This window comes from Aquila chrysaetos, chromosome 3 (genome assembly GCF_900496995.4).
Source record: "Aquila chrysaetos chrysaetos chromosome 3, bAquChr1.4, whole genome shotgun sequence".
NCBI lineage: Eukaryota > Metazoa > Chordata > Aves > Accipitriformes > Accipitridae > Aquila > Aquila chrysaetos.
In genome coordinates this window covers 7,151,490-7,173,574 of record NC_044006.1, presented here as the reverse complement: position 1 = coordinate 7,173,574, position 22,085 = coordinate 7,151,490, and the positions used below count along the sequence as shown (strand labels likewise).

Sequence of the window (22,085 nt, the reverse complement as noted above, 5' to 3'; positions counted from 1 at the left end):
CAGCAAGTAACAAAATTTCACCGACTGCATTGCACTGAGCTTTCTCTATGGCTGCTCAAAGTTTTTCTACAGGATGAGTTCATCAAGATGAATGCTAATAAGCAGTTATCTGAGTCTCAAAAGATTCAGATAAAAAAGCTTTAACACAGAAGCTATTTTTTGCATGTATTCCAGCCCTTTGAGGAGGGTGTCAGAACAGCCTTCCTGCTTGCAGAAAGGGAGAGACAAATTGATAGAAAGGATTTACGCACCTAAAACACAGGCTCTGCATAACTTTTGTGCATTTGGGCCCCAGAACTGGATCCAAAAGGCAAGTGTAGTCACCACGTTCATAGAAGTCAGGCTCTAGGGGTTCTAGCTCCTCAGTCTATAGCCCGCAGCCTTGTTTTGAAGAGAGGTAGATGGGAGCTCTGGCTTCTGTACCAGTGGTGATTCTTTATCTTAACCAACGGAGCTTCAACATAAAAATATACAAACATTTCTTGAAATAGTGACTGGCACTTAGGTTTCCTCCTTCCAACTGACTGTCCCAATCTCGAGACAGTCATATTCTATGCGCAGCTCAATAACACTTGACATTTTTTTGCACAGCTGCCAGGGGAAGAGGTGGGAGCGATTGAAATGAATCACAACTGTTTTCTAAATTTCATTCCCTGAAATGTCTATTTTGCACAGCACACCCGCACGGATATGGTACAACCAGTGCCTCTAAATGAGAAGTTGCGAGAGCCAGAGGAGCGCCCGTCAGCTCAGCACCCTGCAGGCTGGCTCCGCAGGGCTGTTTCATCAAATGCAGCCAGAGCTGTACTTTAGCTTGGAGAGCAGAGTCATCACAGCCGGGTTGTCCTTTCACAGGACAAGTTCAGTAAATCCGTAATCAAAAGGATTTTGGTTTTAATTTTCCTAATCAGCTTAATTCCTGACAACAAAGTGAGACATCAGATTGTTTTAAATGGCAGGATTCCAAATAACAAACTTCAATTTAAGCATTAATGACAGCAACTTGGGATATTATCTGGGAATTATTTACTGGCTGAGAAAAGCGTCTGTTTTGAAATTGAGTTCAGCAAATTTCTATTTATAATTACATCATTTCAGGCCAAGTACTACAGAGCTTGTTCAGGAAAATTTCTAGGAGCTGCAAGAAGAGTTTTGGTATAAATATGCTCATCAGTACTTGATCTTTATGGACAACAACCTTTGGGGTTATTTTATTTTTTTAGTTTAATGCTCGTGAGCAAATGACATCACCATGGATACATCACCCATTATTTATCCTTGTGCAAGCAAAAGAGTGTCAGTTATTTATGTTTCAAAACACATTGTAGCATTTTTAAATTGCATCCAGACACTTAAAATCTGCATCTGAAACCTTTTGTTTCAAATGCCTTATTTGTAAAATGAGCTTAAAGCTATATTTATCTACTTTGTAGTTTTCTGTTGTTTAATTACTGCTGACTGTCCTTGACTAAAATATTCTACAAATATGGGCAAAATCCATCCCTGGGTAAACACGCAGCAAGCGTAAGGCTTAAGCACATTTAGCAACCCCTGCAATCATTTCAATGTATATCCAAGAAAGCGCAGTCTGCTTCTTGGACATATCACGTCAGCTGCAGTAATATGCTGTGACGTGAAATACTCGAGTGAAAGCTAAATAAAACCTTATTTGCACAAAGGATTCATACCTGCATGAGTCTGAGTTAGAGTTTTCATTAAAAGACTCTCCCTTTCTTTGTTACTCTGGGAATAAAGTAGACGGTTCAACTTCAGGTACATTCTACTTGGGTAGTGAGCAGCAACAGTGAAAAAATGAATATTTGCATTTAGTTTGGTGAGAAAACTTAATAGTTGAACATTTTGGCAGTCTGCAAATGTCTTTCAAATCAGGGAATAAAATCTTGGTGCTATGAATATCCACCACAAAACTTCTGTGAGCAATGCAGGGAAGGATCTCACCAAAAGCTTTTTGAGTCCCTGTTTGAGTCAGAGCACCTCAGCACTTCGTCAAAGCAGCCCCTCAGTTTGAAGTTTTTAATATATTCTTCTTTAAGGCGAGCAGCTTGAAATTTGTTTGTGGTTCTTCTGAGTAGTCATTAGCAGCAACTTCTTAAGCACAGGAGTGACTATTTTCTAAGAATGCTTTCAGGCTTTAGTTGTTGTACAGTGAGTGCCCAACAGGTTCCCTTTTAGAGACCCCATGTTTTTATTCACTTTGTCTGAGACAATTTTTTTCTCCTACAATTGGTGTTTGTATTTGAAAGGCATTAATTCAAACTGGAAGACCAGCATACATAAGTGACTTCAAAGCTTTTATGCACAGAACACTTTCTAAGGGACCATAATTTTTTACTTTTTGCTTTACTGTTCATTTATACAAATTAGCAGCTGCGCCCTGCCTGTCACCTGGTCTTCTGCCAATTCAAATGGGAAAGAAATAGGAAAACTGGAAAGCAAAGTTCAACCACTGTCCTAGGATATAATTGTCCAGTTTGGGAAGTTAAATTTTTTCCTCTGAGTCTAGTGTTGGATGACCTCAGCTTTTTACATCTATTTTTGGTTTGAGGAAACTCTGGGAAATTTCTGCCTCTGGGGTAAGATATTTGTATTTCAAACCGTGAATTCTTGGAAAGCCCTTGTGAGTGCTGGTGCACATATAACACTGGCCCCACTGGGAGCTCAAGTCAGTCCAGTGACCCATGCCTACATGCGCTCCATTTCTTACAGCATTTCTCGGGGCAGATTTGAATACACTGAGACACTGGGCAGGCAGATAAAGTCAGGGATTTCTATCGGGAGCTCCAATCCAGGAGTGTGGGGCTTCTCTCAGTCATGTTTTTGTTGAAGATAACTTATATGAGATCCAGAAATTATCTTTCCTATTCTTGCTGAAGTACTGCACATACTACCAGTAGTGTGCATTTTAAGGAAACAAACTATCAAAAGAGATCTCTATTTCCTTCTGGAGCAAGCAGTTCTTACGCAGCTGAGCTGTCTTGAAAGAAAAATCAGTACAGCATTTGACCCAGAGCCTTACTTCACACAACTGAATATTGAGACGAATTTTACTGAGCAGAACTACTTACATAATGTCATCATTAAGCTTTCATATTTCATAATATGCCAAATGTCAGCTCTGTGGGTTTTGTAGGGAAACAAACAACCCAGATGTAAAAATACTACAGTTCTTGCAGGTTGCTACTTGTCGGAGTGCTCCCAGTTATATTAGTTTCCACAAACAGAAGGCTCACCTGACGCTTTGACTTTTATGACTACAGGTTTGCAGGATAAAACTGTCAGCTGCTAAGGAAAGATTCCAAAGACATTATCCACATGGAAACTTAGAGCTTGTCTATATAATTCCAAATAAATGTTGAGGTGTAGCAACTATTATTCTTTATACCATTAAAACTTAGTAATACAGTTGACTCTAAGAGACTTGAAAAAACCCAGTCTTACGCAAAATAACACTTGGGAAGAAAGAATGAGGTAGGGAACAAAGTCTATTTATTTATTTTTACATATAAATCAGGAGGTCACTGAAACTCACAAGCACTGAAGAAATAGCTTGTTTGAGAAAATTGAAACATGTCACCTCAGTAAGCTCCGACTCCATAGGAAAGCTTCATGCATTCTGAAGGGGCTCGAACCTTCATTTGGACATTAATTTTTTAAATTAATGCTCCAGGATATTCACACAAAGACACAGATATCGACTACTGTGTAGAATATATTTTTAATTGGAAGAGGCCATGCCAGCTGAGCTATAAAACAAGTACAAGCTGTTAGATATAATAATAGAGAAAAAAGACTAGGAGAAAAAAGTGAGTCATGAAAAAAAAGGGAAAAATCTATTTAGTTAAAAGAGACTTCCCAGGACTCCTAAGCTAAGGTAATGTAGGAAAACATGAAACTTATCATGACCATCACGAATGCTGTTCAGGGATGCAGGGATCTTGATACCATGGAAATGGCACTTGTATTCAGGATTATCTTACATGATTCACATATAAATGAAGATGGTTCAGATTTTGGAGCAGTAACAACACACATCAAAATCTGCAAGTGTTGTTTATGATGCACATACATGCACTGTATAGGGTATTGTGGTATAGAGATGCAAGAAATTAAAAAGGATTTTAATTTTCCGCTTCCATCAGAAATGAGTGGTGTAAGCTGTAGCTCCTGGTTCATAGATAGATGCCACTGACTTCAGGGTCAACCAGATGTCACTGCTCTGATGTTGACTTGAGGCAAATACAGCCAATATGTTTTCTGTAAAATTAAATGCCTTTATTTGCTTCTGTAAATAATCTTCTGTAAAATAAGTATCAGGGGTACTACTTTTGCTATTTGTTTTCTATTTTATTCCTTTTGCCTCTGAGAAACATGACTGCATGTTCTAACTGGAAGCACAGTCCTGACAAGACTGTTGAGAAGCCAAGATGATGCACTTTGTTAGTGCAGACATGCAAGAGCTTACAGATGGCAGCGACGCTGGCGGTACAAACCTGAGGGGACCCACTGGGTACTTTGCTGCTGCTGCAATGCAGAGCTCTAGTTCAGGCATCCTCTACCTCACGCGAGACAGTTTCTAGATATGACAGGTAGGTGCCTGGAGCTGGATATTAAGCATACTAAATACAGAGTCTGTGAGGCTCTTCCTCAAAGATCTTTCTAGGCATCCTCTAAGACGAGGAGGGGATTTAAGGCAGAGAAGTTAAGCAGTGAGGCCCATTGGCATTCACGGCTGGTGCCAGGTTTGCTTCTCACAAAGCTGGAAGAGCAGTTGTTTCTTTGCTCATCGGTGCACTTGCTTAACACCTGATGCCTCCTGTTGAAGGCATTTCCTTGGAGTTATCGCTCACTGGTCAGGAATGAGATACTGCTCAGCACAGCTTTGGGCCAGAGCATTCCTTTAAGAGGAGGATTATAAGGATTTGAATCCTTCAGGGCAGGATTCCACTTCCTTGGGGACTCCTCAAAATAGAGGTGGGAACTACCATTTTAAAAGAGCCCTTATGATCCCTGCTCACTTCTTTGAAACAGAAGTTGTGTGCACCTGCCCTGGGGACCAGATTCGGCTTCCAAACAGGAGCAGCCGTGGAGGGCAAGGGTTCAGGTGCATCCCCTTCCCTCAGCAGATTTGTCAAGGTTGATGTGAAATGAAGGACTTGCCTTTGGTGATGGGTGCATTAGCTGCAGGAACGCTTTTCTGCCTTTTCACATAGGGGTGTGCTGCCAGTCATGGCATATCAGAAGCTGTAAGCTCCCAGGAAATGCAGCCTGCGATGCCCTTTAAAGTACTGAGGCCAAGACAAGAAAAAAATCTTGGGCTTCTTTTGTCTCCCCTTTCCAGACAGTGTCCAAGTGTCTCTGTATTCCTGGTGATTGTCCTTTACTGTCTGACATGACTAGCACTAAAAGTCTACATATTGCAGCACCTAGCTGGTGGGTGCCCAGGCTCTTTACTGGACCTTTCTCTAAAAACCTACACGTTCAGCAGTGGTCGCATCTAGAATAGCAAATGAAACGCTGGATATAGAGAAATTTTATATGCCAGCTGAGAGAGGGTCGTGATAATGTATTTTTTTGATGTAAGTGCATCTAAGCCTTTCAGAGGGGTTAGCCTTAACTCCTTTTAGCACTGAAGTCAGGGAGAGTGTTCAGCATTGCTATCAAAGCCCAAACACTGCGAGACCTGGGCAGTCAGACCTAAAGTAAGTCAGGTAATAAATACACTTTTCCTCAAACAACACTGTTTGCAAAACTCATAGAGAAAATGCCAAATTTTATCAATGACCTTTTAGAACTATTTTCTGCTTTCAGTGTTAAACACATCCATTTTGCCTTTGCATTTATAGGCCCCCTTTTCTTCTCGTATATTTGAGCTCCAGATAATTATTCTAATTAAAAATATGTAAAAGCCAACAAATGCAACAGAAGTATTTTCTCTTTTGAAAACGATGGAAAATTACCTCCAGTATCCATTACTTAGATGCCTCATGACACATTTTTATTTTGCTTCTCTGATATTTTTCTCTTCCTGCCAACACAAATCTCACATATTGATTGACTTCTATTTTACCTGAATACATGACATTAGCCATAAAAAGCACTATTTTATTCTAGTACTTTGGGGGAAAAAAAAAAAACAACAATCACCCAACCAGACACTTTCTCCATTGCATACTAAGGCTGCAACACTTTAATAGCAGAAAGACAAACAAGAATTTTTGCTAAATAGTCTCCTCTGTGGGTAACAGCTCCACATTTCATTATAAATCTTTTCAAGTATTATTTAGAAAAGTACAGCAAAAATAATTAAAAATTAGATCACCATACAGGAACTTATTCATTGAAAGTAATAGTTAAAACTCAGTCAGAAGGCTGGCTATCAAAGGAAAAGATTAAAAAGAGAAATTATAAAGTGTCAAAAGTGTCTCCTTTCTAAATACACAGGCATCTCAAGGTACAAAAGCACGTACATCAGAAAAAATGAGGGAGAGACTTGTAGGTAATCTGTGATCCTACAGGTCAAATACCACTTACAAATCACACATTATAAATTGAACCTCTCTCAAAATAAAGTCTGCTCTACAGACTATATACTCTCTATGTGCTACTCACTAGTAGAGAAACTTTCAAACCAATTAACTTCAACATTGTTCCTGGACTTCTCTTTCCCTCACCTCTTTATACGATTTGTGTTGTCCTTATGGCATGACTTCAGCACAGGCCTTCCTAAACTCACTAATGAATGAAGAGATCCACCCAAATAGTTCCTGAGAGTCTAGGTCTTGCGGCTCCCCAAATTTCACCTGTAAATTTGAAAGAGAAGAATATTTAACATTAGTATATCCAAGTAATCTAAACCATGTCCAGGATCTTAAAGAAATTAAAAGAGCAAGAGAAAAGTTAAATACCTGCATTATTAATAATGACGAAGAAGAACAAGAAAAAGAAGAAGAAGAAAACAGAGCTGGTTAAAATCTCCAGCAAGCTGAGATCCAAATCATCCCAAGTAAAAGTGGCCCCAGGAGTTGTCATCGAATTACTTCAGTAACCTGGCTTTCTGTATAACCCAGTCTCTCTGGCTGGACTATAGATCTCCAGCTGAAGAGGAGAAAAATCAGTAAATCGTGAAGCTTCCTGGCTCTGCAGTTTGTTAGATGAACCCATTCATAAAAGAAAATGCATAAATTAGGGATATGGTTTATATTCCATGGTGGGCATGGTAGCAGCATGTTCAAGCCAAAAAGTTTTCCTTTCCTGTCATTTTGCTTTGCAAACAAACAAAAATAATCATAAGGAAGCAGACATTTGGGGGAGAAAAACTAATTTATCAAAGAGCCACCTTTCCCTGTTCTCTTATTTTCTTCACCTGAAAAAGGTGAACAGATGGAATGTTTTTGAAAAAGACGTGAACAATATTGGCATCGTGTCTGCTCTGCTATAAAACAAAAGGTGAAAGGCAGTCATACTACAAAGTTCAGTACTAGGAGAGCGATTCCTGCATTTACTAAAATCACTTCCACATACGTTCTCCAGTTCTAGGATAGGAAAGGATTTTTCGTATTAAATCTGTTGCTAAGGTTTAATTCAAAAGGTTTGTCATCATTTTCAAAGATTCCCTCTTAATGGGATCAATGAGTTAAAGAACATAACTCTGCCTGCAATGGCTTTCTAATTGAGCAGAACTAATCTAGAGAACGTGCTCCAAAGGCTTCATCAAAAAGTTTTAAAAGGCATCTTGTGTTGCTGCAAGTTCTTATCTTGGCTGTAATTGAGAGCTACCCTGTAATTGGGGGATACAGTTCTCCCCAGGCTGAACAGCAATAAAGTTGTATTTCAGTAGTTCAGATTGCGACTGAAATGCACAGAAAGGTTTGGATAGGTATCTGTCATTATCTAAACACGTTCACCTGCACATCATCTAACGTTCCTAGGAGCAAACCCTCTGCCTGGAAATCAGAAACACAGTAAAAGAAACCACTCACATATAATCCAGTCACAAAAACTTTAACATTAACCAGTGACACCTGATTAATAGTTTTGCCTGTTGTGTTCCTAATTGCACCTCCTGGGTGCTCCAAGCCCTTGATCTTTGGCACGGCTCGCCACTCACCCATGGTGTACCATCAGTTAAACAGTAATGAGAGAGGTATTTCCTGGAGCTAATGACCATCTGTGAGAAGTTGATAGCCCACAGCTATACCACAGGCAGTTATCCCCAATTTATTGTTCATTCCATAGAAGTGTCACATGCCAAGGTCATTATTGATTTTATAAGCAGAATATAAAATCATAAAGGTAGGCCTGTGGATTTTTGCTTTATGTGCAACATGATTTCCATGGCTACCTACAACACATTTCCAGATCAGATATTCCCCCCGGTAAGCTAGACTATTCCTTTCTAGTGCTGTTGAGATGATAGCCTGGTCTTTGATCACCCATCCTATTTTATATTTGCTTTACATTTTTGCTGCTTTATAAATATGCAAAAAAGATCTGTCTAGCAATAACATTATTCAGAAGAAAAAAATCCATTCTAAGGGAGAGAAATATATCAAATGCCTAACTTTAGAGAATAACGGGGAAGGGAGGGCAAAAACCAGCTGGGTTAAAACTTGAGGAAACTTCCAGCTACATGGAAAATGAGATCCTCTTCAGATGCAAATAAGAGTCTCAGATGAGAGTTTCCAATACAAGAAAGGAAAGCGAAGAGCCTCACGCATGTATCTGTAGCACAGCATCACATGTGTAATGCCTCCTGGCTGAACGTACGCAGCTGGAGAGAACGAACATCTGTGCAGAAGGAGTGTGACAGAGTGTGCACGTGCAGGAGGGCACGGTCAGCCCTCACCGGGCACGGCACAGCTCTGCAGGCGGGACCAGCCACACAACACTATCTCCTTCTGAAGATAACTTTTAGGTAAAATGGGTCAGATTCTTCCATACCCCATGCAAGAAGTGTCCCCCCAAAGGTTTTACAGCACAAGTCTCCTGACTTTTAAATTTGGTGAATACTCTTCAACCATTTCCACTCATGTAACTCAATTGTTAATTCTCTCATTTACGCTATTTTTTTCCACCTTTTTTTTTTTCCTTGCTTTATCCCAGTCCTTCAACGTTTTTTTGAAGGCTTGGGACAGAGTTCTTCATCTACATGCAAATTTGGCTTGCCTCCCTACACTGAGGCATTTTTCCCATTTGTGGAAGGCTGCAAGTAACACAAAGAAACCCTTGCACATTGTTACAATATTACTTTTAGTAAAACATAACTAATTAAATGTCCTTGCTCAAGCAGCTCACTAATCTTCGATGTCTGTTCAGATGGGCCCCCAAAGGTCTTCCTGGCTGTATCTTCTGTGTAACATTTGCCTATCATAATCCCTCCCCTGCATTAAAACAAACAAACAAACAAACAAAAAAAACCTCACAACCACCCACAAAGCCACCACCACCACTTAAAGCCATGTCCTAATCCCATGACCAGGAAGTTATTCCAGTTTCAGAGATTAGCACTGCATTTCAGCAACTCTGTCCCTTTCCTTAAAACATCCTAGTGTGACTATTCTGCCAGGGAATACTGTTACCATAGCAGAGACCTCCTGAATTCCTAACACACTCCAAGAATATTGTACTAAATGAGGAATCTACATGCTATGTCGTTAAAAATTGCAGCGTGGAGCTTTTACCATTCCTTCTGGTGTGACCCTCTGACCCAAAAAACATTTTCTAGTGTATTGGACCTAGATGGGTTGCTTCTGTTCAGAGGAAAAAATGATTGAGAAAATTAGGTCCTTCTCCAGTGCAAGTGTGGGTGAATATAATAGGAACAAACAAGAACAGACAGTTTCTATATCAGAAATCTTCTGCCCGTGGAGCTTCCTTTCTGCTCTGCTCATTTTTAGATCTGTGCTACTACTAACATCTCTATCTCAGTCTCCCTCTCACTGGAATAACAGTAGCTAAATCAATGCCCTGAACTATAAGCTTGTCACTAGAAAAAACCCTCAGCCCAAGTAACACAAGATTTGCAGCTGCCTACCAGCCAAAGACACAATTGCTTGTAGGAACCAGAAAACATGCAGTTTTCCGTAACATGTTTTCTGTAACATGTTGAAAACATTCAACAGTTAAACTTATTGAATTTATGAAGTTGCCAAAATCTACTTTTCTTTTTGATATTTGGGCCACAGACACTAAAAAGCGAACTGTAAGACTTCAAGAAAAATAAAAGCCAGATTTTCATTCAAAACATTCCACCACTGTTGGATGTGATTTTTTTTTTTTTTTCAGTTTCTGTGGACAGTATAACTATAAAGCATGTGGAAGTATGGGAACTTCTTGCACTTCCTTCTCATGCCCTCCCCCCCTCCTTTTTTTTTAAAGAAATGTAGATTTATTTTCATTGCATTTTAATATGATAGGTACCAGTATGTTGCTATAAAGCTTCTTCATTTCATCACATCTTTTTGACAGCTGGGATAGATCCCCTTCATATTTCTGAATTAAATCCTGTAATACAATAAAACTTCTTAATTTGGTATAGCAGCATAATATTAAAGCAGGAATTAAACAGCAGTGAAAACAAGATAATTCAAGTCAAAATTTTCATGTCACAAAAATTTCACATTTCAAAAAAGATAAGCATACATCAAGCTCACACATTTCCTTGCAAATATTAAGACATCAAAGACAAAAAAAAAGAAACATCAATGTTAGAGAATTTTTTACTGTATCATCCAATGACACTACCTAAATTTATTAAAATTGGCAGAACTAGATAAGCATCATAAGGTCCTAATTTCCACTCACATTTGACATAGTCTAGCCTTTTTGCATGTGAAGCAAACACTCCCAGTTGCTAGCTCTTAAGGAGGCAGAAACAGGGCCTCAGAAACTTAACTTTTGAAATCAAATTTCTGAACCATGGTTCCTTTGTAACGTATACATTTTCAACAACTCCATATGTATTGCAGAAGCACACTGTTGAGCTGTTCCAAGGGAGAAGGAAACGTATGCATTGAGCAGATGCCAACACCACCCAGCGAAGCACAGCACAAAGATACCCACGACAGCAGAGATGAACACGTCCACACCACAGAGTGGGGAATGCCTTCACTGGAAGTAGCCCTGTTCGCAACTAGGGCAACAGTGCTCTTGAGAGTTCGTTAACTTCTCTGTACCTGAGCTAATAAGTGCTGTGTTTGGCTCTGCTGACTCCTGGCCAGACCTGGGCTCCCTACAGCCTGCTCGGCCGCCTCTCCCTTGGGTCCCCCAACCCAGCTTGTTCTGCCACTAGCATGGGCAGAATCATCTTAGATCAACCTATACTCACAATTTAGGCATGCCCTAGGATGATGTTTCTTGGACGGTCTCTTTTCCCAAGTAATAAGCGATAGCACAAGAGGAAATGGCCTCCAGTTGCACCAGGGGAGGTTTAGATTGGATATTAGGAAAAATTTCTTCACTGAAAGGATTATCAGGCATTAGAAGGGGCTGCCCAGGGAAGTGGTTGAGTCACCATCCCTGGAGGTATTTAAAAGACATGTAGATGTGGCACTTAGGGACATGGTTTAGTGGTGGATTTGGCAGTGTTAGGTTTACTGTTGGACTCGATGATATTAAAGGTCTTTTCCAACCTAAATGATTCTGTGATTCTCTAGGCTATTTTCCCTTCTGTCTGAGGGCAGAGGAAATTAATACAAATTCATATATGCTCTAAAATTGCTATTATTCCAAAGTGTTTATTGTGGGCAACCACGGGGCTGACCTGTTCCTCATCCACTCCAGCCCATTTGCCTGTGAAGCAAAAGCAGGAGATGCAGAAACTCTGAAAAGCACTTCTGATTCTGCAGCTTGTATTATGAGACACTATCAGAGGGGAATAAAAGGCCACTTTCCCTCAAATGCTCCTGACTCCCTTCTCAGGGCAGGTCTCAGCACAAACTAAGCAGATTACTCATCCTTTACCTCCAGCCCACAATAAGGTTGTGGTAAAGTTACCTTTAGCTCTTTGCAGAACTGTGACTCCTGGGGTGTTGCCTTGATTGTCTTGGGTTTAATAAGCCGCCTGCACTGAATAACGTTTTCCAATTCTTTTTTTAAAACTAACAAAAGAGAAAGAAAATGAGAAATTTTACTAGCATGCAGTTGTGTCCAAAGGACCGCAAATGTCTAATTTAGGACACGTGGAAAATTTAGGAGAATATGGGTCTATAATACATTCATCTAGGAACATTAACTTTCTGTTTTGAAATAGAAGTCCTGAAAGAGGCATGGGTCTTATGGAAAAAAATGTTATGTGATCATATCACAGCAACTGCAGAATAAATGAAGAGGTCGATAGTATGGTTATGCAGCAGCCGTAAATCTGACCTTTTCTAGCTTTGAGCATTGGGATTAGCAATGAAAATAACATTCTTCAAACCTACATTTTTGTGTAGAAAGTTCAGGGTTCTTTTAAAGATAAAAGAACAAAAATTCTACTCTATGTAACAGTAAGACATCTTGTCAGTTGACACTAAGCACTACATCGGACTGCTACCGTGGGAGCTCTCACGGTGTGAAATGCGGGGAGAAGAGGATACAGCCTTGGCTCCAGGAGCTTGGTCCTGAACTGACCCAGGCTGCAGTCTAGTATCTTCCTCCCCTTGTGCTCGTGCAATACTTGCACCAGATGAGCCCCAGGATGTGCCTTGAACTACGTGGTGAGAAAGGCTGCTTCAGTGGCATTTGGTCCATCTCTTTTCCTCTCTGCACTGGTGAATGGGACTCAGCAGATAAGAGCCTATGCTGGGCCCGTCAGGAATCCATAGAGGGAAGAGGCCAGTCAATCTCCTCCAGTTCCCATGATTCACCTCCTTTGACAGCTCCCAACAGCTTCTGGTACCATGTCCGTTGTACCACTTTACCCATGACTTTCCAAAACTGTCTTTAAAATATTTAGTGATTTTGTACCAACATTGTCCCCGAAGGAACACAAGTGACTGAAGGGAAATAGTGTTATTTTTAGTTACTTATGTCTCCTAAAAAGTTGATTGGAATTTCTTGGAATAGAATAAAAACACACTTTAGTAGCCTCAAGCTATGTGCCTGTCTGACTCCCAAAGCCCAGCAGAATAGGCGCAAGGGTTTTTCAAACTGAAAGCTGAGAGAGACTATCATTCAGGTATGTTATCAAAGGCTGAACGAGGATATATTGGTCTGTAGTTACAGTCAACAACCATGCCACTTTTTCAAAAGATAGATTTTTATAAACTTTCAACATAATACAAGTCTTTTTCATCCACTCATACACCTTCTCTAACAACTCTCAAAGGGTTCAATCTGAAATCCATTGAATTCACTGGTCACCTTATGATACTGTTCAGTGGTAAGTTGTAAATGTCTCCCAAAATCTATCTTGCATTCGAACAACCTTATTCTGTTCCCTCCTGTTGACTTCACTAGTGTTGGACTCCCTTCTAGAGAAGGACACCAGTTCGGTTCAAAGAAGTTCTTGAACTTCAGGACTGAACAGTAGGAAGTTTTCTCCTGCTGCCTTGCCTGCTCCCAGAGACTCTGCTACAGCGGTAACTTTGACGGAGCACTTGTATCACTTAGCATTTGTAGTTTATGATAAACTCTATCTACCATGGGCAGTATATTTTTTATATTTCTAAGCCACCTGGACATACTTTAATATTTCTTTTTTTTACATTCTTCACAGTAACATGGCAGGTTAAGTATCGCCATGGCAACACTTTACCTTAATGTTTTGAACCTTTACCTCTCTTTATAAACTAGAGAAGTGCAATGAAAACCTGTTCCAAATGACTGCACAACGTATGAAAATCATTCTCTGAATTTAGAAACCACATTTACATACCATCAACTTCAGCACTGAGGCCCTTCATGGAAGCTAGAAAGGAAGAGAGAGGGGAAAAACATGCTAATAAGTATCATTCATATTGTGAGGATGGGAGTTTCCACAGAAGCTGAAGGACTTCATTTTTTATTTGTTGATTTTTTTTTTCCCCTCCCTCCTCTTACCATCAGGAACAGCTTCAAATTCTGTCAACTCCTGAGAAAATTTGGCCAGATCAGGCTCATGTAAGAAGATCTGTTCCACAAGGGCGTGAAGCAAGGTGAATGTCCTCTCTTTACCCCGCAACAGAGGTAACTGCAAATAGAATAGAGCAATAATTGACAGACTGAGCTATTATACTTAAAAAAAAAAAAAAAAAAAAAAAGGAACAGCAGGGATGTTGATAGCTTCCAGGTAAATTTGACAAGAATAGAAAACACAATGAAATTAAACTTCTCCTTTTCAATCTGCCATTTCACAGACATTCTTGATTAAGATCAGCTTCACACTTTCATATCCGTTGACCTTCCTTGTTCTTTTGTGTCTCCTTATTCACATGGGTCTTTTTCAACTTAAGCTATCCTAATTGATGGCAACTGATTTTGGACCTCCAAACACAGCCATTATTCCTTTCCACTTAAAAGCAGCGTGCTGTGTTCATGAAGATAGCAAAGTTCCTTAATTGAATCTGGGAAGATGCTCTGTGGCAGAAAATAATTTTGTAGGCATTTTTCATTATGATAGATGTGGTATTATAGCCATTACATATTAAAAAAAAAAAAAAAAGAATGCAAGTTGCGTCTCAGAATTGTCACTAGAGTTATAAATCACTCACTCATATATTAAAGTCTCCAGATGGGAAAGATACCTTACAAAAACAAAATAAAAATCCGTCTCTCTTCTATTTACAGATCAGCCATAATCTTACAATGGTGTTAAAGGCACAAGGCAACTTAGGAAATTCGTATCTCTCTCCTACTTTTTAGGATAAAAATATGATGTTCTGCCACTGTTGGGTGGAGGAGGGAAAAAAAAACCTGGTGCTCAGGAGCAACATTTTCTGACGGAAAATTCTGATGAAGAGGGGAAAGCAGTTTCCTTAAAACCAATGGAAAACCCAGCCTAATGTCGCGCAAGTGGTAGGTCAGTGAAGAGACAATTAGAGAACTAAGAGGTAGATGATGCTTCTTGTAGAGCAGATCTCTGTCAGGAAAGAGTAAAGATCACAGCTGCCACCTTTGTCCCCTATTCAATCATCCAGCGGAGAAGGGGGGGTTGGGTAAAACCATTGCAGTTAAATTTCACTCCCTTTCAATTTATTAATTTATTTATATTCTACTTTTGAAAGTTTACCTTAAAATGACATTGTACCACTTAAAAGACCTTTGCATCGCAGTAAAATGAAGCACTAAGAAATTACTCCAGTGTCATAAAAGTGCAGCTACCACGGAAGAAATGGTGTAGTTACAGCCTCTGGCCACAGTGAAATGAAGAGGTCCATACAACAGTGCTCTGCACAAAACTGCAAAATACAATTTATCTAAACTTGTATCTAACCAGGGGCCTGCAGCTCAGAAGCCTCTTCTAGCCAGGGGATCTTAACATCAGGGCAGTCAGCCTTTTGATGTTCTACCTCATTAGAAACACAGTGTGTTCAACACCACAATGCCCCCATCTAGCCAGTGCTGCTGTCTAAAATGGGGAAATGCATCTTGTTATAACACACATTAAAGAACACATTGTTAAACAGGATTTTGTTTCTAGTGTAACCAAGAGCAGATGTTAAAATGTTAGCTACTCATTAAAAATGATTGCCTTTCCCCACATTCAGGGCAAAACTGAGTTAATATTAATGGCTAACATACCTTATAATATGATGATTTTAATGGCAAGAAGAATATTTACTCACTTTGGTCAAAGACGACAATCGAAATCCTTTAGCCTTCTCTTTTCCAGCCTTTTCATTTAAATGGTTCCCAATGGCTAAAATGTACTCCAAGACAGCGACAAATTTCTGGCTGGATTGCAGCTGCTTACTCGCTTGGATCTTCTGGTTTATTAGCTGAAACACACAAATCTTCCTTCAGTTCAAATTGAAAATGTGAGTAAATCAATGGCGCCTGTATCTTCCAAAAGCCTCATAGTCCCCACCTGAAGCAAGCCACACTTTAGCTGAGGGACACCTTCCTATTCAACTTCCCTGGGGGAACAGGCCAGAGTTTTTCAGGAAGGACCAGTTAGAAGTCTCCCACCAAGATAAAGCTAGCGTTGGCACAGTCACCCTGTCCCCAGTGGAGGTCACATCCTTTCTGGCTGCCAAACTGGCCCTGCCAAAACAACTTCAACCTCATCTCTTAAAAATGCTTCTGAAGAAAAAATATTTTGCTGTTTGAATGCACCAGATTGCACCAAATGTCAGGCATCAGGGGAAGCAGATAGCCTGAAGCGCAGTATAAGGTTCTCCATCCTTCACCTCCCTCCCTTCTGTTTATACCAGCTGAAGACTCTTATCTTATCAAAATTCTTAGCACAGTTTCCCCACAAGGAAGAAGAATAATTTCCTGTAATCAAACTCAGTATCAATTTCTGTTTTCCCGGGAAGCCACCTCCCTTCTAGGGCTATAGATACAAGAGGTGGTTTTATTTTAAATTAGGAAATATGTATTTTTTTAGCACCACACCTCTCTTCATCAGTCACCAACACACAAATTTAAAAACAGGGAAAGGATGAAACACACAGGAGAGCTGAAAGCCATTGTTAAAACATTTATAGCACACCACAGGGCCAGAGGGTGCTGAAAGCCAATATTAAGATTGTTCCATAGAATTTTAGGTGTATAATCTACAGTTTACAAACATGTTAGCGTACATAAGAAAGAAAATACTTGGACAACTAATCAGCTCTTCAATGAACATTAAATATCCTTCAAAGCTAACAGTATATATAATAGCTTCCAAATATTCAAATATTTGGTTTCAGTGGAGGACAGCAAAGGTGAAGCACTGTACCAGGCAGGGTCAGAAATCTCTGCATCTCCCCAGTGTGTTCCATCTGTTCCTCTTCTGAGTTTTGTTCGCTGTTACTATGGTTTTAATCACAGCCAAAGGATAACAGCTCAGACTTGCAGAACTTTCAAATTTTGTTTTCATTCCCATGCATAATGAAAGCAAAACCTTTGAAACATTTTCATAGAAACAGAATCGTGTTGAAATACTTTGTTTTGAATCAAAGCATATACAAACCCTGGCAGGTAAGGCAGCGGTTTGGAACAGGAAGATGCAGTCCATGAGACTGGAACACTGTTTATTTGCGTACCACCAGCCCACCCCACCCCTAGGTCATCCTGAAAAAGGCAGAAAGGGACTTGAACTCTGGTTTGCAACATTTCAATTCAGTGCTATAACACTTAGGGTGAAGAGCTTCCTTCAGTCTTCTGAAAATAGTACATGTTTATGAGATGCTGGTCAAATAAACTTGCTCTAAGTATCTATGACTTTAGATCGATTCTTTCAGCTTGTGGGCCAAGAACCTCCCCACAAAAGGAATTGGATTTTAATGGTGAAATTTGCTTCTGTCTTATCACTGGCCAAAGAAGAAAGTTTAACAATGCCAAATAAAAATTTGAAAATCCTTTCCTGTTCTTTTCTTCCTCCTCTGTGGATGTCTATTCCACTGCCAGGCCCATTAGCAACTGCTTCATGAACCTTAGTGGGATAAGGATGATGATATTAAATGTACATACAGGTATATACATGCATATCATAGCCCTCATTTTTCTCCTTTTTTTTTTCTTTTTTTTTACTGTGTTTTGTTTTGAACCAGTACGTGGAATACTTACATTAACAAAACACAGTAAAATTAATTGGATTCCCAAAAGCATTCCAAGTGCACCAGCTGATAGTGCCACTGTATTTCAAATTTAGCCTGTCTCTAATAGTTTCACGTCATTTACAATTCCTTGGCTATCAATGTCATGACCCATAGAGATTTTTTTAAATTTTCCTAACCTTTTTGCTTGTTACTTTTGAACAGTGCCATGAAATGTTTCTTTATACAATAGGCTGCCTGGATTATTACACTATGAATTGCTCACATTATGGACTGTGAGATATTTTGCTATAGGGGAAAAAAAAAGGGGGGGAAAAAAACCAGAACAAAACCTCCATAACTACAGCACTTTGGAATGCATTGAGGTCACTTGGCCCTCTACTATCTAACTGGTAGATTTTGACTGCAAATGCACTATGAAGGAGTCATGTTACTTACAGGCTCCAAATCTCTCATGCTCACAGGGAGCTCACGTATGGTAAGCAGGAGGTCCAGCCTCTGGCCTAGGTGGGGGATTTTACACATCTGCATAGAATTGAACAGAATAGGAATCAAACGCCATGCACATATATCCTTCATAATTTCTTGAGTAATTCAGCTGCATGACAGTTTTCCTAATTTCTGTGCTCATTTATTAATTTTATTCTAGGCCTTAAGTCTGTAGATATACTATGGCAAATAGAAAAATCACATACCTGAACATGCGTCATTTGCATATGCAAATTCAAGAAAACACTATGCTAGTAGGGCCACACACTATTAAAATCAGTGACATTCATTTCTTGTGAACAAGCATAGTTAAATGCATATAATTTTAGGCTTAAAGATTGTGGAAATCTAACTCAGAATAAATCAGCTCCTACTCTGGAGGAAGGGGAGGCTGTGTGACATGGAGAAGCAAAGGGATCCATATGGTTCTCTTCGTAATATCTACCTGTCTCAACTCTTTATCAGATAAATTGTCTTACACTGATCCTGGCTGAGATTGTAATTTAAGTTAAAAACAACAGCTTCTTGTAGTGGTTTTATCTAGAAGCGAGTGTGGTAGAAACAGCATGTGGTGTCTTTTAATACCTTCTTACCTCTAACATAAACTGATCAACCACATGCAGCTCTGAAGGAGACCCCTTGAAAGACTGGTACCTTTCCGCATCTTTTGGTGTTGGCATGTATCTGCAAAACAGCAAATGAAAATTAGATGTCCTTTTTCCTCTTCATTCTATATTGTTGTAACATAAAAAAATCCCTCCATTCCATGCATCAGAATTTCTTACTGTTTAGTGTGGTTTATGTAAACCACATATTTATTCTTTAGCGACTGGGACTTTATAGACATTTGAGGCAACTACGCGATGGAAAGCAAAAATGATCTGCAGATACATTGGATGAACATTCCAAAAGCACCTAGAAACAATATACACTTTTTGAGCAGTTATGGCCATGCTGGCTCAGCTTGTCTCCAGCAATATCTTCTTCGAAAAATGAGCACAAAAGCAGAGCAGACTCATGCTATGGTGTGATTAACCTGTGGGCCCTAGGGTCTGACTGACTCCTACCTCTAAAGCTTTTTTAATTGCTGATGAAACAAAAGTGAGCAATGGTGTTTCTGTCTCTCTAAGCACTGCATCACATCCAAGATCCATTTCTCATTTTTGTTTGGATAGCACATAACACAGACCTGCAACTTTCATCCTTCTGCATAAGGCAACAGAATGTTCTCCCACAGTACTCCAGAGCTGCAGATCTTTAGAAAACTGACATCTTTAAACATGCCTCCACTTGGAAAAATAAACTCACACCACCACAGTTCCCCTCCTTTGGAGATCTTCCTGCCTGTCTGACTGATACACTATGGGAATTCGTAGCATATCTTAAAGAAGAAAAATGAAATCAATGTTATAGCTAACATATGAGAAGGAGTGTTAAGAATCTTAAATAAGTATTCAGGTCTACTATCTTCTCTTCTTTCTTTGCAAACAACCTACTAAATTTGTAGCAAGCATGATTAAACATTCATGGGGATAGATATAAGTTTTCATTAAAAGTAAGGAAATTTATTCAAAGATGGAAAAAATAAAGCAAAGATTTTAGCACGTTAAATAGAGGACATACAATAAGATTTTTTTTTTTTACTGTTGTCAATAATTTAATATGACACTTCAATTGAATAATTGCTGTGTTTTGAATTATTAAATCTATATTAAAGCAGATTACAAAATATTCCATTCATCACACTTCATCATCAAGAAAAAAATGAATTCTGATTTTAAAATAACAGTTATCTTGGCAAATGAAAGCTTTTTTATTTATCATTAAAAATAGTTTAACTTTTTAAGCAAATTCAAAAAACATTTTTGTTAAAGCTGACAGCAAATATCTTCATTTAATCAGAAGTCTGATATTCCATGTATTATATATATGAAATGAAACTAATAGATTATCTAGAAGGTTTAACACTTAAAGCACTAAACAATGGAAGCCATGGAAAAGGAAGCACAAGAATATGTGAATGCATTCCATAAATATCTTTATGTGAATGCAACTCTAAAGGATTTTGTGCAATGAAAAGTCTCACACTGTTATGAAACATTAAGTTTATAGAGACAAAGAGTGCTTCACTATTGATTTTAAGATGTCAGGATAAAGAATCATTCAGAGAACTATGGAAAGGTTTCCGTATCAAAATAAGCCCTGAAGTTTCTAATAATATTCCACCACCTCCACTAACCTTCACTGGATACATGAGCAGAACATTTTACTCACTGGTCACCGTCTTGAAAATGTAGCCTTGGTTTTGGCTTTAAGTATTTTTCATTTTACAATAGTGGAATTTAGACCTCCTGCTCAAGCTTAGACGATATGACAGGTATAATTTGCACAGAGATTAATTTTCCAGTCCCTGACTATCCTGTTTAAACTCCTGTCGTAACCACAGGTGCTCAATTAACCGGAGGCCACAGCTTTCAATGGTAAAATTTTCCACCACAGCACCTAAATCAAGTGGAAAGGTCTTCAAAAGTGCTAAGTGTCCTGCTACTTGTATCACGCCAACTCCACTACAGTCCATTGTACAAGAGAAACTTCTGAGTGCCAATGTTTCAACATGAGCCTCTGCCCCTTCAATGAGGTGTGTGAATGGGAGCTGTAAAACACTGAACTGCCTTGGAAATCCAACCCTCAATTCTGCAAAGTATCTCATCTATTTCAGTAACATTTTTAAAATTGTTGGGGTGGGAAAAATAAGCTTCCTTTCTCTACAAGATTTGTACATGCATTCCTAGATTTTGGCAATAAATAAGAATCCAAGGAACAGAATCCTTGATCCTATATAGCACATAGCAATGCAGCATCCAATCTCTCTTACACATTCCGTTACTAGAAAAATTTCCTCAGCATTATTGCTATCAAAGGAAGACTCTGAAATCTTCAAGGAAAAAATAAAACCTTTCAAGCTTCATTGCCATCATTATTATTACTATTATTGTCTGATGGCAAAGAGCCCAGATGCTATAAATCAGTGATCTCAGTGATGTTACACTAATTTCAACAGCATGGGGATCCTGGACTGAGTCTGCAGTGCTGTGTTAGAGCTTGAACAACGGAGCGTGTTCAGTGTTTTCCTTCAAACAGAGATGTGAGCAAAGGCTGCCTTCGTAAATGGGGATGGCCAGACCCCAAGCACTCTGCTGTGCTGCAGGACTGGAGACATTTCCTCACTTCTGCCAGCTCCAACCATTAGTTTCCCCAGAGACGGCCACGTGTGTAGCTGGAGAGCACTCTCGATGTCCAAGACATTTCACTGCAATTATCTCCTGACCAATTCCACCACTGCAATTAGAAACTGCAGTACTGTAGTAAGATCCTTCTTTTTTTGAATGAAGCCTTTAAGGTCAGCTTTTGAAAGGCAACGGAGCTCCATTACCTTCACCAGCTCATAAGCTGCTGTGCACCAGTGTGGGGTATAACTGGTAAAGCACTGGGGCAGCATGGACACTTCCTCGAGAACACTGGTACATTTAGTCCAGCTCTGGAGTCCTCAGCACAGGAAAGACACGGACCTGTTGGAGTGGGTCCAGAGGAGGGCCGCAAAAATGATCGGAGGGCTGGAGCACCTCTCCTATGAGCAAAGGCTGAGAGAGTCGGGGCTGTTCAGCCTGGAGAAGAGAAGGCTCCGGGAAGACCTTATAGCAGCCTTCCAGTGCCTAAAGGGGGCTTATAAGATGGGGACACGCTTTTCAGTAGGGCCTGTTGTGGTAGGACAAGGGGTAATGGTTTTAAACTAAAAGATGGTAGTTTCGGACTAGTTCTAAGGAAGAAATTTTTTATTATGAGGGTGGTGACACAGTGGTACAGGTTTCCCAGAGAGGTGGTAGATGCCCCGTCCCTGGAAACACTCAA

At 39.6% G+C, this 22,085-nt stretch overlaps 1 protein-coding gene across 4 annotated transcripts in view; it reads right to left on the bottom strand.

Moving 5' to 3' along the window:
• Positions 1 to 3,504: 3,504 nt before the first annotated feature.
• Positions 3,505 to 22,085, bottom strand: part of LOC115339964 (delphilin-like) — a 45,581-nt gene continuing 27,000 nt past the window's right edge. For 2 of the 4 annotated variants that reach the window (XM_030010692.2, XM_030010688.2), the window contains 8 exons: positions 18,770 to 18,860; positions 18,126 to 18,212; positions 15,768 to 15,920; positions 14,044 to 14,173; positions 13,880 to 13,912; positions 12,016 to 12,119; positions 10,441 to 10,524; positions 3,505 to 6,821 (listed from right to left, as the gene is read on the bottom strand). In XM_030010692.2, coding sequence (XP_029866552.1) covers positions 6,717 to 6,821; positions 10,441 to 10,524; positions 12,016 to 12,119; positions 13,880 to 13,912; positions 14,044 to 14,173; positions 15,768 to 15,920; positions 18,126 to 18,212; positions 18,770 to 18,860 — 787 coding nt within the window. In that variant the 3' untranslated portion in view covers positions 3,505 to 6,716. The remainder of the gene's footprint in view (positions 6,822 to 10,440; positions 10,525 to 12,015; positions 12,120 to 13,879; positions 13,913 to 14,043; positions 14,174 to 15,767; positions 15,921 to 18,125; positions 18,213 to 18,769; positions 18,861 to 22,085) is intronic. The other 2 variants (XM_030010691.2, XM_030010689.2) reach the window with 2 other exon arrangements.